At 46.3% G+C, this 20,506-nt stretch overlaps 1 protein-coding gene across 2 annotated transcripts in view; it reads left to right on the top strand.

Moving 5' to 3' along the window:
• UBASH3B (ubiquitin associated and SH3 domain containing B) overlaps positions 1 to 20,506 on the top strand; it is a 140,851-nt gene that overhangs the window by 106,455 nt on the left and 13,890 nt on the right. For both annotated transcript variants that reach the window (XM_039217696.1, XM_039217697.1), the window contains exons 4-11: positions 668 to 866; positions 4,185 to 4,354; positions 9,492 to 9,700; positions 13,138 to 13,270; positions 14,572 to 14,692; positions 15,303 to 15,425; positions 16,665 to 16,757; positions 18,430 to 18,574. In XM_039217696.1, the coding sequence (XP_039073627.1) occupies positions 668 to 866; positions 4,185 to 4,354; positions 9,492 to 9,700; positions 13,138 to 13,270; positions 14,572 to 14,692; positions 15,303 to 15,425; positions 16,665 to 16,757; positions 18,430 to 18,574 (1,193 nt within the window). The remainder of the gene's footprint in view (positions 1 to 667; positions 867 to 4,184; positions 4,355 to 9,491; positions 9,701 to 13,137; positions 13,271 to 14,571; positions 14,693 to 15,302; positions 15,426 to 16,664; positions 16,758 to 18,429; positions 18,575 to 20,506) is intronic.

Raw genomic sequence — 20,506 nt, 5'->3', positions numbered from 1 at the left:
ACACTTTAAGAAACATTTTTGAAAAGTATTTTGAGGTATTTTTCCCCCAGATTGTCTCTGCCTCTTTGAGACCAAAAAAAAAAAAGTGTTCCTCACACCTTCTTTCTTACCGTTCCCTCTGCAAATTAAAATGCTTATCACTTCCTCCTAGTCATCCCCGGATCTTTCTCTAAAGCATTCAGAATTTTAGAGGCACTCATTTTCCCCCAGCGCTCCAAGAGGGTGGGAAGATGATGTCACAGCTCTGAGCTCTCATGAGACTGGCAGTCGAGTCAACTTCCGATCATCCAAGATGAATAGAAAAGGCACAGATGATTTGAAAGCAATGGAAAGTTCATCCTTTACCCTGAGACGCTTGTTTTCTCTGGGCATATCCCACCCATTCTTCCTTTCTTCCTGGACCAGTCGCGCATCCTGGGTGCGCCCAGGGACACAGCAGGGCAGGGCGGGAGGCAAGAGTTAGTCCATTGCCCCAGTTGCACTTACCAGTTAGATAACCCATTTGCATATAACTGGGAGCCTGCAGTTCTCCTCCGTCCTCACAAACATAAGTGATGGGTGTAAGGATGGCGTCCTTGACCTCCAGCCCCGGGCAGAGGATGCCAAATGTCCAGTAGCGTAGACCTCTACCTCCCCTCTGAATGAAGCATCTTGTTTCCCCTGTCAGTGTGAGGACAGCAAGGTGGATGCCCTGGGAGAGGCCCTGCAAACCACGGTCAGTCGCTGGAAATGCAAGTTCTCAGCCCCGCTGCCCCTGGAGCTCTATACCTCCTCCAACTTCATTGGCCTCTTCGTGAAGGAAGACAGTGCCGAGGTCCTCAAGAAGTTTGCCGCTGACTTTGCTGCTGAGGCTGCGTCCAAAACCGGTGAGCTGCCAGCTGCCAGGCCAGCCATGGATCCTCTAAAGCATACATCAGGAAGGAAAGGGATAGGGAGTTATGGAGGGTGGGGCTGGTGCCGGTAGGTGGAGGGTCCTCTGCAGGAATGCGCAGAGCCAGACACGGGCCTTTCCTGTGGCACCTGATTGCTCCCTTTTAGAAACAGCAAACTACTGTTCTGCTAAGCCTTCTGAGAGAACGTCCAATGTCTACTCCCAACACCCAAGTTGAAGGCACACCCATCACTGTTCCACATTGAAGCCACAATGCACCCTCCGTAGCACCACTGTCTCTTTCCAGTTCAGAGCTAACGAACCTCTCTTCCCTGCCAACCTCGCTGCCATGAAGACCCTTGTCGGGGTCTCCCAGTTCACTCTGTGAGGACCCAGGGCTGCGCTCAGGGGGGTAACATGGCACAGAGAACAGAGTGGAGCTGTTTCATATCAGATGATAGATCTGCCAGGCCCATGTCCCACAACTCCCGGAACCCCATTAGATGGGCCCCTAAAGCTTTGATAGTCTATCCAGAAATGTCACCCCTTCCAGATGTTTCTTGCTCTTTCCACGGCAGGTCTTAGTTCAGGCCAACTGAGGTTTCCCATCAAAGGAATTAGCTTAAGCGATACTACAGATGTGGTGTTGACTTAGAGGTGGGAAGCATGGAGAAGGGACAAAGGGGAGAACTTGCCAAAGCTTTCCTGTCTGCCTAGAGGTACCGACAAGCTCACCTGGGTCAAGGTGAGCCTTATGTGCAGTAGGCCAGACAGATGGTGGGGTCGAGAGGAGGAAGAGTTGGCAGAGGGTAGTGTTTGCTGGCTTCCTTGAGAAATCACCATCAATGGGTGTTTATTAGGGACCGTGGTGTGTTCATCCATGAAGAAGCCAATGAAGTGATTTCTCCAGGCCAGAGGTCCAGGTTCAAGTACCTGTGCTAACAGAACTCTGGGAAGAGAAAGGCCGTCATAGGATGGAGTGGCTTCCCCTTCACAGAAAAAAGGATGTGCATGCTGGGCTGGGCGACGGTGATCCCTACAGTGGAGAAAGGGTTGCACAGACTGGCAGGGTAGGTGAAGGGACAAAGTGTGTGCAGAGGCCCCCCTCCTGCCCAAACCAGAGCAGAGCTGGGTGTGAGTGGACCAGCTGAATCTGAGCATCAAATGCAAACTGGAGGAGGCCCTGAGTTGGCCAGCACCCCCTGCACCCCTCCCCTCTTTCAAGGAGGGATGAAGATGGGAGAGACTGGAGTAAAGCCACACGGTTTGCCCCTTGGTCTCCCAGCCTTTGACCTATACAGCTCACCTGCTATTTTGCTTAGTGTTCTTCACCAGAAAAACCCCCATCAAAGAGTGTGGCAAAGGCTCAGTGTCACTGAGCAGGATTGCAGGGGGGTCTCTCCTCTCAGAGGAGCTCTGGCCCTTAAGATACCTCTTCTACTTAGGGAGGGGTACTCCTTAGAGCCCCTCCCCAGGCACCCCTTCTTCTCCCGGGACCAGGCTCTGCTTTCTGACTTTGCTTGAGCCTGCCATTTCAGAGCTTAATGTTTCAGAGAAATGACATAATAGAAAGGCAAATTACTTCCTGTTCCTATCCCTCCACCTCAGGGAGATGACTCTTTTTCATCCCACAGTAGCTATTATCAAAACCACTAAAACTCCCACAAGACACAAACCTGGTATCAAAGCCACAAAACCCAAATCCTGCACAAATGTAAGAAGCGGGTGTCGGCCAGGGCTGTGGCAGCCTCTTAAGGCACATAATGAGTGAGAGGTGGTGAGGCCCTTGCTTGCTTTCCTTGTAGGCAAAAGCCACTGATCTGTGGCCACTCTCTCGAACTTGGCCGGCCCATTCTCTGCCCCCATGTGCCCCCCTGGTGGTGACTGGGAGAACCAGGTGACCCTGCCTTTTGTAGCTGGTCCAGCTTCTTGCCTGTGTGGACAGCGGGCCATCCCATCTTGGCCCTAGATCCTATGCTTCAATATTCTAGACTTTTCTGCAGACCCAGAGTCCATGAGCAAGTAGATTTAGTGTTCTCCTCCATCCTAAGTGGCATAAGGAGATTTATCGTACATGAATATTCGATCATTGACTGAATACCAAAAGCTTGTATCATGAGCCGAGCACTGAGGATACATTGCAAATGAGACACAGAAAGCCTTGCCACGCGGGGCTTACACCAAAGAAAATATGATGTAATATAACAGAAAAAGATCTGACTGCTAGGTCTGTCTCCCTGGGACATGAACTAGCCCCTTACTTTCACAAATTCCCTACGTTCCTTCTGGTTATATCTTCTGCAGTGTTCTAGCTTGGACCGTAGATGGATCTCCCCCATGTAAAGGTGTACAAAAGAGAAATATAACTCACTGCCTCGTAGGTTTGTTTCTTACAGTGTCTTACAAGAACGGCCTATATGCTTTAATTTTATTTATTTGAGAGAAAGAGAGAGAGAGAGAGCACAAGCAGGGGAGGGGCAGAGAGAGAGGGAGAGAGCACTCTGTGCTATCAGCACAGAGCCTGATGCAGGGCTCGAACTCATGAACCGTGAGATCATGACCTGAGCTGACATCAAGAGTCAGACATTTAACCGACTGCATCACCCAGGTGCCCCCACAGCCTGTATACTTTAAACCAGTGGCTTCAGCTGGGGAGATTTTATCCCCCAGGGCACATGTGGCAATGTCTGGAGTCATTTTTGGTCGTCACAACTTGGGGGTGGGGATACTACCAGAACCTAGTTGGTAGGGGCCATGGATGTGGCCAAAGACTGCACAGTGCATGGGGCAGCCCCCACAACAGAATTATTCTGTTTTACACCCTGGAAAGCCCTGATTTAGACTTGGAAAACATTCCATCTTTTCCCCTGGCTCCTCTGTCAGAACACCCAGAAGCTAGACCTGATTTCAACAGGAAGGTGATAGGCTCTCGCACGCACACAATTGCTGAATCTCTGTTTTGTCATGAATTTGCTCATCCTTCTAGGTCTCGGTTTCCTCAGTGGCAGGCTGCTGATAATCCATGTGTTATTAGGAGGAAAAGCGGACCCAAACACTCACCTCTCTGCTGGGTGGGAGCCCAGTGTGGCTCTTTCCCTCTCAAACTGAGGGCTGATTCAGGATCTGTTACACCCTCCTCTCCCATGATTCTGCTGCTCTGAAGGAGAACAGCAGCTTTTGTCTGGCCAGGGGACTCCCTCCTTAGTCATTTGGGAGGTGGCATTTATGAGGCACCCTTCTGTGTTCATCCTGGTGTCTCCGTCATGGCGATACAGACTGCATTCCAGTAATGGTTCCCTTCCTCCTTTTCCAGAAGTACATGTGGAACCTCATAAGAAGCAGCTGCACGTGACCCTGGCTTACCACTTCCAAGCCAGCCACCTGCCCACCCTGGAGAAACTAGCCCAGAACATTGATGTCAAACTTGGCTGTGACTGGGTGGCTACCATATTCTCACGAGATATCCGGTTTGCCAACCACGAGGTAAGGTCTCCCAGGGGCCCCTGACACTACCAGAGGCACAGGGGTGTGGCCAGAACCGGGAGCGCTTGTGGCTCCCTGTTGCAGGGAGATGGGGACCAAAAGAAATCAGCGGAGTGAGCACCAGACCCGGAGTCCACTGAACCCACAATTTCCTCTGGGCTCTGCCTGCTTCCTTGGGAAGTTCAGAGCTTGCACCCTTCCTCCCCGGGTCCCTAGTGACTCCTGGGCGTAACAGTCCCATTGCCCTGTCTGCCCTGCCAACCTTCCTGGAATGATACAGAGGTAAGAAGGGAGGATAGAAAAGTATGTTGGGAAAGATTTTAATTCTATTCGTGGTGTTACTAGAAGACCTCATCCAGGTCTTCGGTGAGGACACAGAACACAAAAAAACAGCTCTTAACACATAATTAACAGATACTTGTTAAGTATCTATAGCCTGTAAGTTACCATGGAACATACTAGAATTTTAAAATGTGGTTCTGTCCTCAAGGAGTTTGAGTCCAGCAGGGGAGAGAGAGTAGACACATGAGATAAAAACATAGGTGACATGTTGTGACCCTTTATGTCCAACTGCTGGGAGGCAGGAGTGGGATCACGGACTCCCAGTGCACGTGGAAAGGTTGGCTTACTCCTAGCATCCTTCCTTTGAGAGAATCGGTACTGATTTCCAGGACAAGCTTATGCCACTCTGAAGAGTAATATTGCCCTTTGTGTTTTTTTTTTAATATAGTTTATTGTCAAGTTGGTTTCCATATAATTGCCCTTTGTTTTAAGGAAAAGCTGGTCCAAAGCTGATTAGCAATTTAGGACCAGAGCTAAAGGCAGAACCCAGGGATTCTGACGAATAAAACAAGTAGCCCAGCTAAAAAGACCACACAGTTGAATGAAAAACTTGTCATCTAGTGTAAAAGTTGTCATCTAGTGTAAATACATTTATAGGAAACCGTATTTCATTTGCTTCCAATTTTTCAACAGCAAAAAGACAGATATTATTCTTAGATTAACTAGACTCTTAATATCACTGGCTTTTTGTCTGTTTGGAGAGAGAGCGCATGCCTGTGTGAGCAGGGGGAGGGGCAGAGGGAGAGAGAAGCCCAAGCAGGCTGGCACGGGGCTCGATCCCATGACTGTGAAATCATGCCCTGAGCAGAAATCAAGAGCTGGCCGCTCAGCTGACTGAGACACCCAGGTGCTCCCCCTCCTACCCTTTTATAAAATATGAAACACAGGGGCACCTGGGTGGCTCAGTCGGTTAAGCGTCCGACTTCGGCTCAGGTCATGATCTCACGGTTCGTGGGCTCGAGCCTCACGTCAGACTCTGGGCTGACAGCTATCTCAGAGCCTGGAGCCTGTTTCAGATTCTGTGTCTCCCTCTCTCTCTGGCCCTCCCCTGCTCATGCTGTCTCTAAATAAAACATTAAAAAAAAAAAAAAAAGAAAGAAAGAAAACATCAAAAATTAAAAAAAAAAAAAGAAAAAATGAAACACAGTTGAAATCTCAAGGTCTAGACCAGCTGATCTCATCACTGTCTTGGAAGTGTCCAGAAGAGCTGACCCATGAACCAAAGGTCTGGGCCAGGGCATGGGGCCTGTGAGTGTCAGGGACACACAGCTTTGTCCAACCCTGCTGACAGGATGTCCTGTCCTCCTTCCAAGTCATTTGATGGAACTTTCTGGAAAGACACACCAAGGAGACTGGGCTTGATCTTGCTTAAGAATTCTGACATCTCCTGGAATTGCTTAGGATGAGCCCTAAATATAACGAGAGAGGTATGGCTGACTGGACTCCTTACAAGGACGAAGAAAAAGAAAGTCAAGGGGTGCATGCAGATGGACTGTGAGAAGTCACCTTCCTCAGAGAGGGAAGGTGGCAGTGGAATTTTACAAGGAATATCTTCTAATCAACACTGCCCTCCAGTTAACTCAGAGGGTAATTGCTTTTCTGCCTGACCCACATTCAGCACAATTGGCACTGAGGGAAAGAGACAGCAAGCACCCACACGAATTATTTTCTAAAAATAACTTGGCCTCTTTTATCTCGTATTTGTAAAAGCTCATTTATTACTGTTCTTTCTGATACAGGCCCCCCACTCTGAGGTCATTTGGCTTTACCTGAGCCCCCCTGCGTATAAAAACCTTTCCTTGCCTACCTCCTGTCCCCAGGAGATGGGTTTGATTGATCGCTCTAGTGAGGCAACAGATGTCCAGAGAAGGAAGGTGGTTTGGACAAGAGCACTCAGCAAGCCATGCGTGGGCAAACTCCTAGGTCTCTTCCCTCTCCTGGTTTTCCCTTTGATTCCGACTTGCAAATGCCTCTTTGTGCTACACACAGTCCTCTGTGTTAGGGATGGCATTGGGCTGTGCCCAGTTCACATACCAAGCGATAGAAATCTAAAGAAGGACAAGAAGCACATGTGGCTCCAGATCGTGGTTCTGTTCCTTCAGCAGTTGTTAGGTTCACTTCCATAGCTTCTAGAACTCTCCCATCCTTCGTTGTATCCTACGGACAATGGCAGTAGTATTTTGCTAGACTCTTGCTGTCATGCAGGCTACATAAGATTATGGAAGGGCCCTAATACATAGCCCCAGGTGAGTGCAAGATGAAATTGTTGCAGCTACTGCTGTTGTCAGGAGCATGAAGAGCTTCGAAGGCAATGATGTTAGGTTCCTACCCTCGCATAGGATGGCAGCTGCCATGCATGAGGGAATGAACAAACTTGAGATAGACCTAACAAGTCTTCCAGGTCAATGCTAAACATAAAAGAGTAAGTTTAGGGGCACCTGGGTGGCTCATTCGGTCAAGCGTCCAACTCTTGGTTTCAGCTCAGGTCATGATCTCACGGTTCGTGGGTTTGAGCCCTGCGTTGGGCTCTGTGCTGATGACACATAGCCTGCTTGGGATTCTCTCTCTCTCTGCCCCTCCCCTGCTCACATTGTCTATGTCTCTCAAAATAAATAGACTTAAAAAAATGTTAAGAAAAGTATAATATAGTACAAACCTAGGCATGTATCCAGATATCTCCCAAATGTAGGTTGGCTTTCTGCGTGAGCTTTTGGTGAGCAGGATGGTCTGTGGGGACATGGGCACCAGTTATAATCTTAGATTTGCTGCAACCTCTTAATTATCATACTGCTTATTCAATAAATCAAAGCTCTTTGTCGCCTGACTACCCGGTGCCTAGGCACACGGTCTCCTACGCTCCTCTGCTGTGCCTCGATTTCCCTGGAGGTAACCTGTAGACAGAATACTCACCCTGCCCCCACCAAGCAATAGGAGGAATGAGCGCTCTGAATCACTCTGAGTTTCTCAAAGGAAAGACACTTCTGGGCCAAAGGCATAATTAATTAGTCAAAACTATGCTATGCCTGAGTATCTAGGAGACAGAAGTTTCGACTTGTTCCCCCATGACTTGGTGCCTCTCTCCACCCAATTCCCGGAGAAGGAGTGTTCCTTTTGGTGAAGCATCACATACCTAGCTTAGAGAGTTTCTGTCTTTCTTTAAGCTGTTTTCACAATGCAGCAGAAACTATCTCCCTGGCTAGTTCGGAAATGGTGGTTTGAGCATGACTGTGACAGAGGCAACTATCTTGAGCTGAAAGATACTGGAAAAGAAACAGGAAGAAACAGGTGGCCTAAGGGAAAGGAAAATCAGAATCCAGCAATACAATGGGGTTCTGTCCATTTCTACTTCAGTTCTCTAGAAAAAAAATCACATCTTTTTGCCAGCACCTTTTCTTAGAGACTTCCAGAAGGAAATTCTTTAAAACATGTTCCGATGTGTCACCTTGCCAGACACGAGGAGAGCTGATTAGCTCACGAGCATACAATCCAAAGGGTCAGACTAGAAAGGAGATCAGATGTCATGGTTCAATAGACATAATGATTCACTTTCTGGATACAGGCTTCATCCTAAAGAGTTTCCTAGATTGTCTCATTAACATTTATAAGCCAGGCATTATTTTGCAGATGAGAAAACAGAGGCCAAAGTTAAAAACCTGAAGGTGGAACCAGAATATTTAGCCTGCCGGTATGACTTCAGAACTTCAGGAAGCTGTTACATTATCTCCATCTCAGTGTCCCATGTGAAATAAATAGGGTAGGAAGTTTTCTCCTTGCAATTGAGGGCACTTACTGTTAATGAGAAATCAGGAATGTGTTTTTCCAAGGTATCTTCATGCCAATGATGTTTATGTATACCTGGAAAGAACACAAAACCTAGGTAAGTCAGCCAAACAGTATGGCCTGTGGTTGGCTCTGAAGGCTCTTTATGAGCCCAGAGAAGAATCACGTGGTTTCCATCTGGTTGCTGATGACAGCTGGTTACACAGCCATACTGTATACACTGATGGCAGTCAAAGATATTTATCTTTCAAGGTCTTTGTTAAAAATGTAGGTTTAGGGGCACCTGGGTGGCTCAGTTGTTAAGCATCTGACTGGTTCAGGACATGATCTCACAGTTTGAGTTTGAGCCCCGCATCAGGCTCTGTGCTGACCACTGGGAGCCTGGACCCTGCTTCTGATTCTGTGTCTTCCTCTCTCTCTGCCACTCCCCCTTCCTCTCTCAAAAATAAACATTAAAATTTTTTTTAAAAGGAAACCTCCTTGAAGGCAGAGACTTGTCTTGTTGAAGCCCCAGAATGACCTATAAAGGACATGCTTCGGCCCCAAAGCCTTCCTACAGGAGAGTGCCTCCACCCAGACCATCTGTAACCGCTGTATGGAAGACTGGCTTTCCATGAGTGGGGTTTCAAGTGTCTGTTAGGTTGTCTACCGCAGCAGACGGAGAAGGGGAGATCAGGTCCAACCAACCCCATTCAGCAGCTTAGTAAGCACCTACAGGCTTTCAGATACAATTCTGAAACCTGTATCTGAATCCTGACAGGAAGAAATGCCTGAAGGGAAGTCTGGAAGCATCTAGTACCACCAGGCACACATCCACAATACCCTGAGATTAAAAAAAAAAAAAGACACACTTTCTGTTCTGAGTCCCAATCTACTCAGAGCTTGCAGACCCCAGGGGCACCTGTAATGTCAACATCTGGATGTGTGCGCTGGGGTAGAACACATAGACGTGCCCCCAGGGGTGCTCAGACTGGGTGCGATGTGGCTCTGACTCCTCCCTCTCTTCCTTTTCCAGACGCTACAGGTCATCTACCCCTACACTCCACAGAATGACGATGAGCTGGAGCTGGTCCCTGGCGACTTCATCTTTATGTCTCCGATGGAGCAGACCAGCACCAGCGAGGGTTGGATCTACGGCACATCCTTAACCACTGGCTGCTCTGGACTCCTGCCTGAGAATTACATTACCAAGGCTGATGAATGCAGCACCTGGATATTCCACGGGTAAGCAGACCCATGTTCCTCACCCGCTGCTTTGGAAAGACCACAGCCAGCTATGAGCAGGTGCTGGGAATGCAGACTTGGTCCCAGACACCCAGGGCACCTGGAACAGGAGATTGAGTTCGTGGCGGGAAGAGAGCTGTTGGTTCATGACCTTCAGGAAAGGGCCGACCTGGGGCATGGGAAAAGGAGGGATGGGTCCACTCTGCTTTCCTCTGCCTGCCCCAGTTGATGGAACTGACTGGACTCCTGATCAGAAGCTAAACTGAGGCAGCTTGGGGGAGTCCCTCTCTTTGGCTGGAGTGTGAGTCATCCCAGGGCCGAGACTTCATGGCATTAGGGCTCCTGTCCACTCTGGTCTTGGGTCATTGCTCAAGCACGGTCCGACTCCCTACAACAGCTAGGCAGGTTCCCAATAAGCCAGCCAGACCAGTAGTGGAAGGCTTTGCAAGGATCAGGAGCCCTAACTGCCCCTCACTTGCTAGGTGCCCTTGAGCCAGTCCTCAGACTTGGCATCTAAGAACATAGATGAGAGAGACTAAGGAAACAGGCAACTGCCAGAACTGTAAAAAGACAGTGGCACCCCTGGGTCTCCTCTAGAGTGGTACCTTTCCACCCATCCCTCATGGCGAGTTTGCCCCCGAAACAAACCAGGGGTGCGCTCAGTGTGGCCCGGGTTGTATGGCCAGTGTTGTCTCGACATATAAAACAGGGACAGGAGGCACCTTCTCTTTCTTAGTCAGAGAAGCTCAAAGCCAGCCCCTCTCTAGTGCGCTCGGGCACCCTGCCAGGGTGCGCGTGCTGGTTTGTTTTTCCTCCCTCTTGTTCTTGCCGTGTGCCAACGTGGCTGAGAGCCGGGAGCTCCATGCACCAGCTGCACGGAGCATCTAACAGCGTTATTACTGCCATGAAAGAGAAGCAGAGAGGGGCAATTTAGGGAGTGCTTTGCCTGGAGGGAGAGAAGAAAAGGTTCTCTCCCCCTGTGAGCAGCAAGCAGACAAACCCCAACCCTGAAGATGGGAAAGAACATCTTCCATAACAACCCCCCCTACCCAGCAATTCCTTCCTCCTTCTGCCAGTCCACCCCCTCACCCCCACCCCACCCATGGGGGCACAGTTGGAAGGTCAAAGCTGCCTCTTATTCCCCAAACCTTTGCTTTTTCAGAAAGGCTTCTGAACATCTAAGCTGTGTTTCCAAAGTCATTGTTTTATCCTGATAAAAACAAGTGAAGCATGATATCCGTGAATACGCTGAGCACTAAGATGGTCTGTCTCATGATCCACAGCTCTTAGACCATTTAAAAAAAACTTTTTTTAATGTTTATTTTTGAGAGAGAGACAGAGTGTGAGCAGGGGAGGGGCAGAGAGAGAGGGAGACAGAATCCAAAGCAGGCTCCAGGCTCTGAGCTGTCAATCCCAACGCGAGGCTTGAACCCACGAACCATGAGATCATAACCTGAGCGGAAGTGGAATGCTCAACTGGCTAAGCCACCTGGGTGCCCTGAGGAAATCTTTTCCTACAACCCTTCTTTGGGCATCTTGCCTAGTTCCGAGAGTCTCTAGATACTTCTCAGTTGGTGAAGCCCCACTGTGTCCTTTGACTAATGGGTGGGGACTGGCCGGTTCTTCTGGGCTTACCCCCAAGACTGCTGTATCTGGGGAAGTTGAGAAGACGTCCTGGGTATCAGGCTCAACTTCCTCCCTATGCGATCTCTCAGCACAAAGCATCTGACTATTGTCACTGGAACTGACAGCACCAGGCTGTCTCAGAGTCCGGTTCTTTGATTACAGTGACAGTTAAGAAGAGAAGGAGGTTGGCATTCTCCTTGCCAACCAAGCTGAAGGGGGAAGAGAGAGAGAGAAGGGATTCTGCCAGTGTCTTCACAGCTGTGATAAAGAAAAGAAATTAAGGGATGTGTACAAGCAGGATGTCAAGCCGATTCCATCTATCCAAACACTTCAGGCCCTGAAGCTTTGATGAATCAGACAGTGAAACCAAATTTTCTTTGACGGTGATGTTTGCAAAGGAGAACAGCCCGTCTCTCAGACTGTGAATGGCACTAGATTTTCTTGGCCTACAATTGCTTAATTTGTCCCGTTGGGCCCTTAAGCTGCACATCACACTTGCTGATACAGCTTTGTGAGATGGCGCTTCCCGGGTCCCACCCCAGATCTGCTGAGTCATGATCAGTGACAAGTCGGGTTCAGACGTGTATTTTTTTTTTTAAAGCTCCCCTGGCGATTCTGAGATGCAGTAGGGCTGCAATATCACTTTTGCAGGGTAGGAGGTTTCTGAAGCCTTTGTGTGTAAGTAGGAGGGATCTACTGACAGCCAAAAAAGAGAGTGGAAGGGGTCCTAAAATTACTAAAACCATAGCATTAAAAAAATCTCCTTTTCCTAACAACCAGTAGCTTCATTAGATCGCTGACTATAAAAAGTGCTTTTCCAGAATGAAATTCAAATATTTCTGTGTTAAAATGAAACAGTCCTGAACAGAGTGGGTCAACAGGTACAAGCCAGGACTATGGCTGAGCAAATTGAAACGTATGGCTACTCTAGCTGTAAAGAAGCAAGAAATCTAAAATTTAAATGCTGTCTCTTGAACACCAGTCAGTGATGCAGGAGGAGATGTTCATTGGATTTGCCTTGCAACCATATTTAAATTGGAATGTCTATTAGATAAAGCCTTTTGGAGGACTTACTCATCAAAATAACTCAGACACAGCATAATTTGCTGCCTCCCTGTCAGCAAGGCCTCTTTGGGGTTTCTGTAGCTACGGTGTAACACCCAGAAATGAGAGCTCTTGGCTCACAGCTCCATACATCTGGCGAGAATGGCCTCCTCCGAAATAATTCTGTGTTTAATCATCTTGTTGGAGGTGTTATTGAGATGCGTAGGGGGTGGGGCGCCCAAAGAAAGGTGGAAGAGAGGACAATGGCCAAAAGGTTTCCTTGATCATTAGCAACCACAGGCAGAGTGGTGGAGACCGTAAATATCCTCCATCTAATTTGTCAGTTCAGATGAAAATCACCATGGAAAAGATGAAAGGCAACAAGAATTGTTTTTTCCTTTGGAGCCAGAAAAATCACTGGAAACAATGGTACAGAATTGAAAACTCATTATTCTTTAGCGAGCCTTTGGCACCAACCATGGCTGTGGCATCCTGACTGGCACAAAATCAGGGCCCCGTCCCTACCCAGAGAGATGAACACATCTGTTACAAGCACAGAAACCCATCTACCCCTAATTTAGTAACTGCAAGACTTAAGCATAAAACAAGATGTTCCTCTCTAGAAATGGGGCGCCCCCTCCTCAGCATTCCCAGCCATTGCCCTGGGTGTGTTTCCTGCTAATTCCCACACTCATGTTGAGCCCAAGGGTGAAGTGCTAATGACTTCTGGCCAAAACAGTTAACAGCTTCCTCATCTTCCCCTGCAGTTCTTACTCGATCTTAAACACAGCATCTTCTAACGCTGTCTCATTTGGTGATGGTGTGTTGGAGAGGCGGCAGTATGAAGACCAGAGCCTGGGGGAGACGGCTCCCCTGACTATCATCTGCCAGCCCACGCAGGTAAAGCTGACCATTGGGGTCACACCCTCAACTCAGGATCATGGGGCGCTTCTTTGCTAAGGTTGAGGGCTTACCCTTGGTGCCCCAAAGGGTCCCAGATCTCTTGGGGGTAGAAAATGCACAAAATTATAAAAGATACACAGAATTGAAGGTTAGGGATAGTCAGATGGAGGGTACTGACCATATGTCCCAGCATCCAGGTCTAGGCTGGTAGAGCAGGAGATTCTTCAGAGAATAGGACATGTTATCTGTAGAGTCATAATTTCACATGCCGTTGGGAGATTAAAAAGAAATCCTAAGGCTTTTAGCACAGTGCCTGGCACACGTATGTATATCTGAATGCACAACATATGCCAGAAACATTGCAGAATGGAAAATGTGGGGGTGGGGATCGTTGTGAAAAATAGAGACAAAGGCAAGTTGAGGACCAAGAGACTAGATCACATTGGTTGGAGCCCAGAGCTTGAATTAAGGAAGAGTAGGAGAAGAAACGGGAAAGGTCATGCCATTATCCCACCTTTTAACCCTGTCAGGACAACTAACTGGCAGCAAATGTAAAGTGCTGGCCAACACGAAGGTGGCCACACTAAGCAAACTGGGAATAGCTGACCATCAGAAGGAAGGAATATAGAAACATCTGTAAGGATCCACCCAGCACTGACAGAACCCAAACTCATTTGGCCATGCCTTTGACTAGACTGCCTATTTCATCCTTCAGAAGTAGCAGCTGACCTCCCTGAGCCATTGGGAATACCAACATAGACATAGTCAGACAACAGAGCCAAAAGTAGGATTAGAATAGCCAAAGAAGAACTTCATTGCCAGAGGAGACCCACCATATGTTAGAGGTGAGGCGGACATAGTTGTGATAGAAGTCCTCGCTCTCTGAAGTTGATGAAGTAGCCCTGTGGAGGAGGACTAGGTGACTAGGTCTACGCACTGGCTAATTGTACCTCCGAGCTGTAACTCGAGTGGTCTTCGCATTTTTGTATCAGCCAAATGCTACTCCCATGCAGCAACAGCAACGGTGAGACGATTTCTACCACCCTTCTGCTTTTGCAGAACACATGCAGTTCATCTCATCTGAGCCTCAGAATAACTTGTGAGGTCTATAGGAGTCATCTTACTGCCCCCCTGTTACAGATGGGCCAACGTAAATCCAAGATCCTTATGGGGCTTGTCCAAGTCATATATGGGCAGAACTTGTTCTGGAACTCTGCTCTACTCATCTGGCACTTGGCTCCAGGACATGTTTGTTTTCTTCTCTGCTTCCCCCACTAATAGCCTTTCTTACTCTGCAGCCTCTGAGGGTCAATAACCAGCCTGGCCCTCAGAAGAGATGCCTCTTTGTGTGCCGGCACGGTGAGAGGATGGATGTTGTGTTTGGGAAGTACTGGCTATCGCAGTGCTTTGATGCCAAAGGTGAGTGGTTAGTTGGCCTGCTTAGCCTTGGCATACCTTTTATGGCCTCTAGGAGGCACTGTCAAGCTACATTTGTCTAGATGGGAGTCTTTCATGGTTCCTGTGCTATGGGAAATGGCTATAATGTGTTACAATCTAAGTCCTTCCTGATTGTCTTGAGTATTAACAAAGAGGTAAGTATTCTTGTCCCCATTCTATAAACTAAGACACCAGGGACCCAAGAAGCAAATGTCTTACCCATGGTCATTTGGCAGAGGAAGAGGAAGAGACAGGTGTCCTGATTCTGTGGCCAGCATTCCCTCCATTAAATCACCCTGGCTTATTTGGTTCCTGTTTCGTTTGCGTGGCATGTCAGAGAGAGAGGCTTGCGTATCACAGACTTCTCCTGCTTTAGAGTGTATGGTTGTTACTTTCACATAAAAACTTATCTCTTGCCACTCCCGTCAGTAGAACAAAGGGGTGGATTCTAAGACTCTACCAAAGGAAAAGTGTCAGCCTCAATATTGTCTAGAAAGGTCAATTCAGTGTCTTTGGCCAAAAAGGAATGGAAGTGGAGGGCTGTCAGGATCGAAAACAGAAAGTCATCCTTTGTCTGACTTTGTTTCTCCAGGCCGCTACATACGTACCAACTTGAACATGCCTCACAGCTTACCTCAGCGGAGTGGTGGTTTCCGGGATTATGAGAAAGATGCCCCAATCACTGTGTTTGGATGCATGCAAGCAAGACTGGTGGGTAAGTTGTAGAGTGATTGCACAGCCTTTCCTGGCTGCTTCTTTGAAAGACTGGTTCCAGTAGGGTGCCAAGATGCTTCCCAGGGCTTTCTACAACTTTCCTAGAAGTAGCATATTCCTCCAGTTCAAAAGGGATTTATTACATAACCATTAAGTTCAGGACACTGGGCTGGGCACTAGGTTGGTTTACCAGAGTCAACCAGGTATGATCTCTTGAGGGCTGTGTGGCGCAGTGATGGCGCAAGGTCAGCTTCTACTGCGTAGGGGAGGAGAATCCTGGGGTGGCTGGATGTAGAGAGGCCAACACATCCTTTGAGAATGGTCAGTTCTTTGCAGGTCTGTTTCATACCTGCCAGGCAGAGACAGCAGCCTTGTCCTATCCAGTCATTTAACATCCTCATGGATCACTTACTTTGTGCGAGGTCCTTTGCTAGGTGTTGGGGATCCAAGGAGAGTCCCCACCCTCAGGGAAACAAACTTTTAAGTCGATAAGTATCGACTTAATACTTACAGTATAGTATTCTCAAGAATAGAATTGTGTACAGAGTAATATAGGCGGATTAAAACACACACAGACAAGGGGAAGGGAAGTCAGCTGGGTAGAGAAAGTGTAGGACCTGAGAGGAGAGGAAAAACAAAGTCATAGAGGTGAGAAGTAATATCAAAAGTACTTAGGAGAAAGCTCTCTTTTTCTAGAATGTGGTTGTGAGCCACACAAGAGATAAGGTTGGTGACATGGATAAAGACAAGTTTACAGAAGACCTTGACCCCCATATTAAAGTGTTTAGACTTTATCCAGTAGAGAAAAGAAGTGCATTCCGTGAGGAAAGTGTTGAAGTATCAGGTGTTGGGATCTACCTCTGTTCTCTAGGACCATGACAAGTTGAGATCTTGGTTGGCACAGGATGAAAGTAAAACAAGATCTAATTGTCGCAATATAAACCATCTTGCTTTTATCACAGATGCAAAACCAGAGCATTCTCAGGTTTCCGGGTCTCTCTTGGATGGATAATTTACTGCTAGTTAGCATCAGAAAGAAGGAAAGAAAAAGACAAGGTGGGGGGTCTTCCACTGGGGCTCTTTCATGGGAACATGGATGAGGGGGTGGGTCAGAAACAAGGCTGACACTGCCGGCTCTATGCGAGCCCCCTTTGAAAAAGAGGTTTGCAGGCTACCCCCTCCCATACTAGGTCCAGCTGACACTGAGTGGATTCAGCAAACTGTTTGCCTTCCTTTGCAGGTGAAGCTTTATTAGAGAGCAATACCATTATCGACCACGTCTACTGCTCCCCATCTCTGCGCTGCGTTCAGACCGCATACAACATCTTGAAAGGTTAGACTTGAGAAAGGTCAACTAAGTCCATCCTTCTGCCTTGGAGGCAGCCCTCCACCCAAATCATCCTAGACTCCTGGGACATTAGCCAATTGAAAGCTTCAAATTTGAACTTTTTAGGGGCACCTGGGTGGCTCAGTTGGTTAAGCATCCGACTTCAGCTTCAGGTCATGATCTCCTAGTTTGTGGGTTTGAGCCCTCTACTGACAGCTCAGAGCCTGGAGCCTGCTTCGGATTCTGTGTCTCCCTCTCTCTCTCTGCCCCTTCCTCACTTGTGCTTTCTCTCTCTCAAAAACTAACTAAATAAAAACTTTAAAAACAATTTTTGGTATTTTTAGCCAGGATTCCTATGGAAGAGATCTTTGCAAATAGGGCCCAAATCATACTCTGGTGGCATCAGTAAGATGAAAGGAGGTACATAAACAATTTTTCTCTTGAAAACGTAAAGCCCTCTTGGATGAATGGTAAGCTTGTAAGATATCATTGTCTGGCAATAATTTGGAGCCTACAGAGTGTGATCCCCTTTTTGCCGTGAAACCGTGAAATCATTTCCTCCCACTCTGCTCTGTTTGCTTCTCGTTTATAGTAGCAACGGTGCTCTTGAGTGTCTACAAATCTTAATCATTCTTGTTTCTTTAGTTAATTGGGTGACTTTAAAAGCACCATTGCTATAAAGACATGCAACTTTCACCCGAATATCTGTGGAAGCTTGAGTTACAGTGATCTCCATTCTCATTTCACTGGAAGGAAGTCTGTAGAAACAGAGTGGAATTATTCATTTATACCCAACAAACAAAGGAGCCAGAAATAGCCAAACCAATGAAGAATTTACACTGTCTTTGAGCCTTCTATTCCCTAAGTAAACCAGAATGCATTTGTATATTAAAATACTGTATGTACTAAATTTGCACAGAAAAACTGGTGAAAGGCAATATAAAGAAAGTTAAAAAGGGATGAGTCCTACTCTGAGGGTAATTACACTTCGAAAAAACACAGGGCTTATACGCTGGCACTTGCAAATAGTCAACATTGGATTTTCTGGTAGAGGAAATGAGTAATTTACATGATATTCAAATACAGTGTAAGCTATTAGAGAGCAATGGATGCTAAGAGAATTTCTGAAGTTTTGTTTGTTTTTGAGAGAGGCAGAGGGAGAGAGGAGAGATTCTTAAGCAGATTCGTCATCGCAGGGCTCGATCCCACAACCCTGGAGTCACACCATGAGCCAAAATCAAGAGTTGGACGCTCAACCAATGAATCACCCAGACACCCCTTAAGTTTCTTAGTAAGGCAATCTTGGGACTTACCTTAGACAAAGGAATTCTGGTAGTCATAGAAGTGTATACATTATATGGGTAAGGACTTGTGTTCTTTTCTGTAAGTCAGAGACCACTTAAAGCCAGCATACATCTTGCTGGTGTGTCCAGAGTATTAACTCATATGTTTGGTACATATGGAATTTAAAAAATTGTTCAAAGCCACATGCTTTCCACCTTCTTACAGCTGTAGAGAGCAATGGGTAAAAAAAAAAAAAAAAAAAGAGAGAGAGAGAGAGAGAGAGAGAGAAAGAGAATAGCTTTATCTGCATTGATAACAATTTGGCCTCTATTTTTACTTTTCCACTGAGAACATAGTGGTATTTCCTTCATCTTCATTTTATTTTACCTCTAAGGTTTACAACAGGAAAATCACTTGAAGATCCGTGTAGAGCCTGGCTTATTTGAGTGGACAAAATGGGTTGCTGGGAACACATTACCTGCGTGGATACCTCCGTCAGAGTTAGCTGCAGCCAACCTGAGTGTTGATACAACCTACAGGTAACCCTCTGCGCTATTTCCCAGTGTTGATGTGGAAGTACCTTTCCACACCAGGCCAGGCTAACTACGCAGAAAAGGACTAGCTGTAGCCCATGGGCAGTTGTCCGTATAGGTGGAAGTCAAGTTATGATTTTGAAAAACCCTAACTGGAAAAGCCACCCTTATATTTAGGGTTATATATATAACATATATATGATATGTTATTCATATATCATATATGTTGTTCATATATCTTATGTATCTTATATCTCTTGTTTCCTTATATTCAGGGTTATATATATATATATATAACACATGTTGTTCCCATATCATATATATCATATATATGTTGTTCCCTTATATTAGGATTATGTCTATAACATACAATATATGAACAACATATATATATCAGATACAGTGTATCTTATATATCATATATATGTTGTTCCCTTATATTTAGTTATATATATAACATATACATGTTGTTCATATATATGTTGTTCATATATCATATATGTCTTATATATGTTGTTCCTTTATATTTAGGAAAGCCCCACACATTGGGCTTTCCTAACTTTATTATATCTCTTCCAGGGAATAATAAAACCACTTTGCATTCCAGGATCATGCACTGGCTAGTGGTGATGTGGTTCTGGAAGCTTGTTGGGGCTGATAAGGGAAGTGACAAGGGTCTTGCCTTGGATTGTCATTTTTCGTTTTTCAAAGCATTTTTAATTCTCTTTATCTTCATTGGTTATTGCTGGAACCCCAGAGTGGAGGCAAGCCACTGTAATATATAAATAAGAGAGTCTGAGCAGCTTGCCTTAAGTCATACGTTTAAGTGGCCACACCTAACAATGACAACAACAACTAACCTCCATTGATCATTTTCTCCATGTCAAGCACTGTACAGTCTGCTTTGCCATCTTCCCCATTCCTAGTTCTTTGCTTTTTTTGCCCTGGGAGTAAAAAGAAATGTTTGCAGAGTGATCACAAAGGAATAATCCACATGTAAACAATTAATGTAACTGTTACTGATGGTTCACTCTTAACTATCAAAACTCCACTCAGGCATTTTGTAAAATGTCCCTGAGAAGGGATATCCACAACCATTATGGTGGGAAATTAAGTTCATATTCTATAAGGCAGAATTTGACGCAAGTGACCAACGAAAGCAGAAATGTCCTCCTTGACATTTCATTTCAAATACCTACCCCAACCACAAATGACGCAACGTGAGCTTCTGGCCAAGGTAGGAGAACGTATCTTTTTTCCATATTCATTTTCCTCTTCTGTAAGTAAAACTTCAGGTTACTCCCTAAATTAATAGGTGCTACTTGCTTAATGGAGTTTGCATTCCTCAAAAATACAATTAAATCCATCAAACCCCCTACTAATAGGCAACTGACCCTTAAACAACACAGGGGGTGGGGGGGCTGACCCCCACATAGTCAAATATGTGTATAATTTTGATTTCCCCAAAACTCAACTACTCATACCGTGCTGTTGACTGGAAGCCTTACCGATAACCGTCAATTAACACGTATTTTGTATGTTCTGTGTATTCTGTACTGTATTCTTACAATAAAGTAAGGAAGACAAAAGAAAGTGTTTAAAAAACCAGAGAAAATAAATGGACAGTACTGTATTGTATTTATAAAGAAAATCCACATATGAGTGGACGTGTAGAGTTCAACCCTGTGTTTCTCAAGGCTCAACTGTACTTCATACTTTGTCTCTACCGTATGGCAACTGTTTTTCTGTCCTTTGGGGGAAATGGCAATAAATTGTAGTCCCCGTGTCAACAGCCCTCATCTCTCTGGCGGGAAAGAGGGTGAGTTATTGCCAATGTTGGTGAAATGACTTTCCTCACTCACCGTGCAGCACCTCCCAGACCATCCAAGTCTGTGTCTTGGGTTTCCTGTTAAACGCATCCTGCCAGTTCCTCCCAAG

Source organism: Hyaena hyaena, unplaced genomic scaffold (assembly GCF_003009895.1).
Source record: "Hyaena hyaena isolate Hyena2069 unplaced genomic scaffold, ASM300989v1 scaffold_708, whole genome shotgun sequence".
NCBI lineage: Eukaryota > Metazoa > Chordata > Mammalia > Carnivora > Hyaenidae > Hyaena > Hyaena hyaena.
Note: the sequence above shows the minus strand (reverse complement) of the source record. Positions and strands in the feature narration are given on the sequence as shown.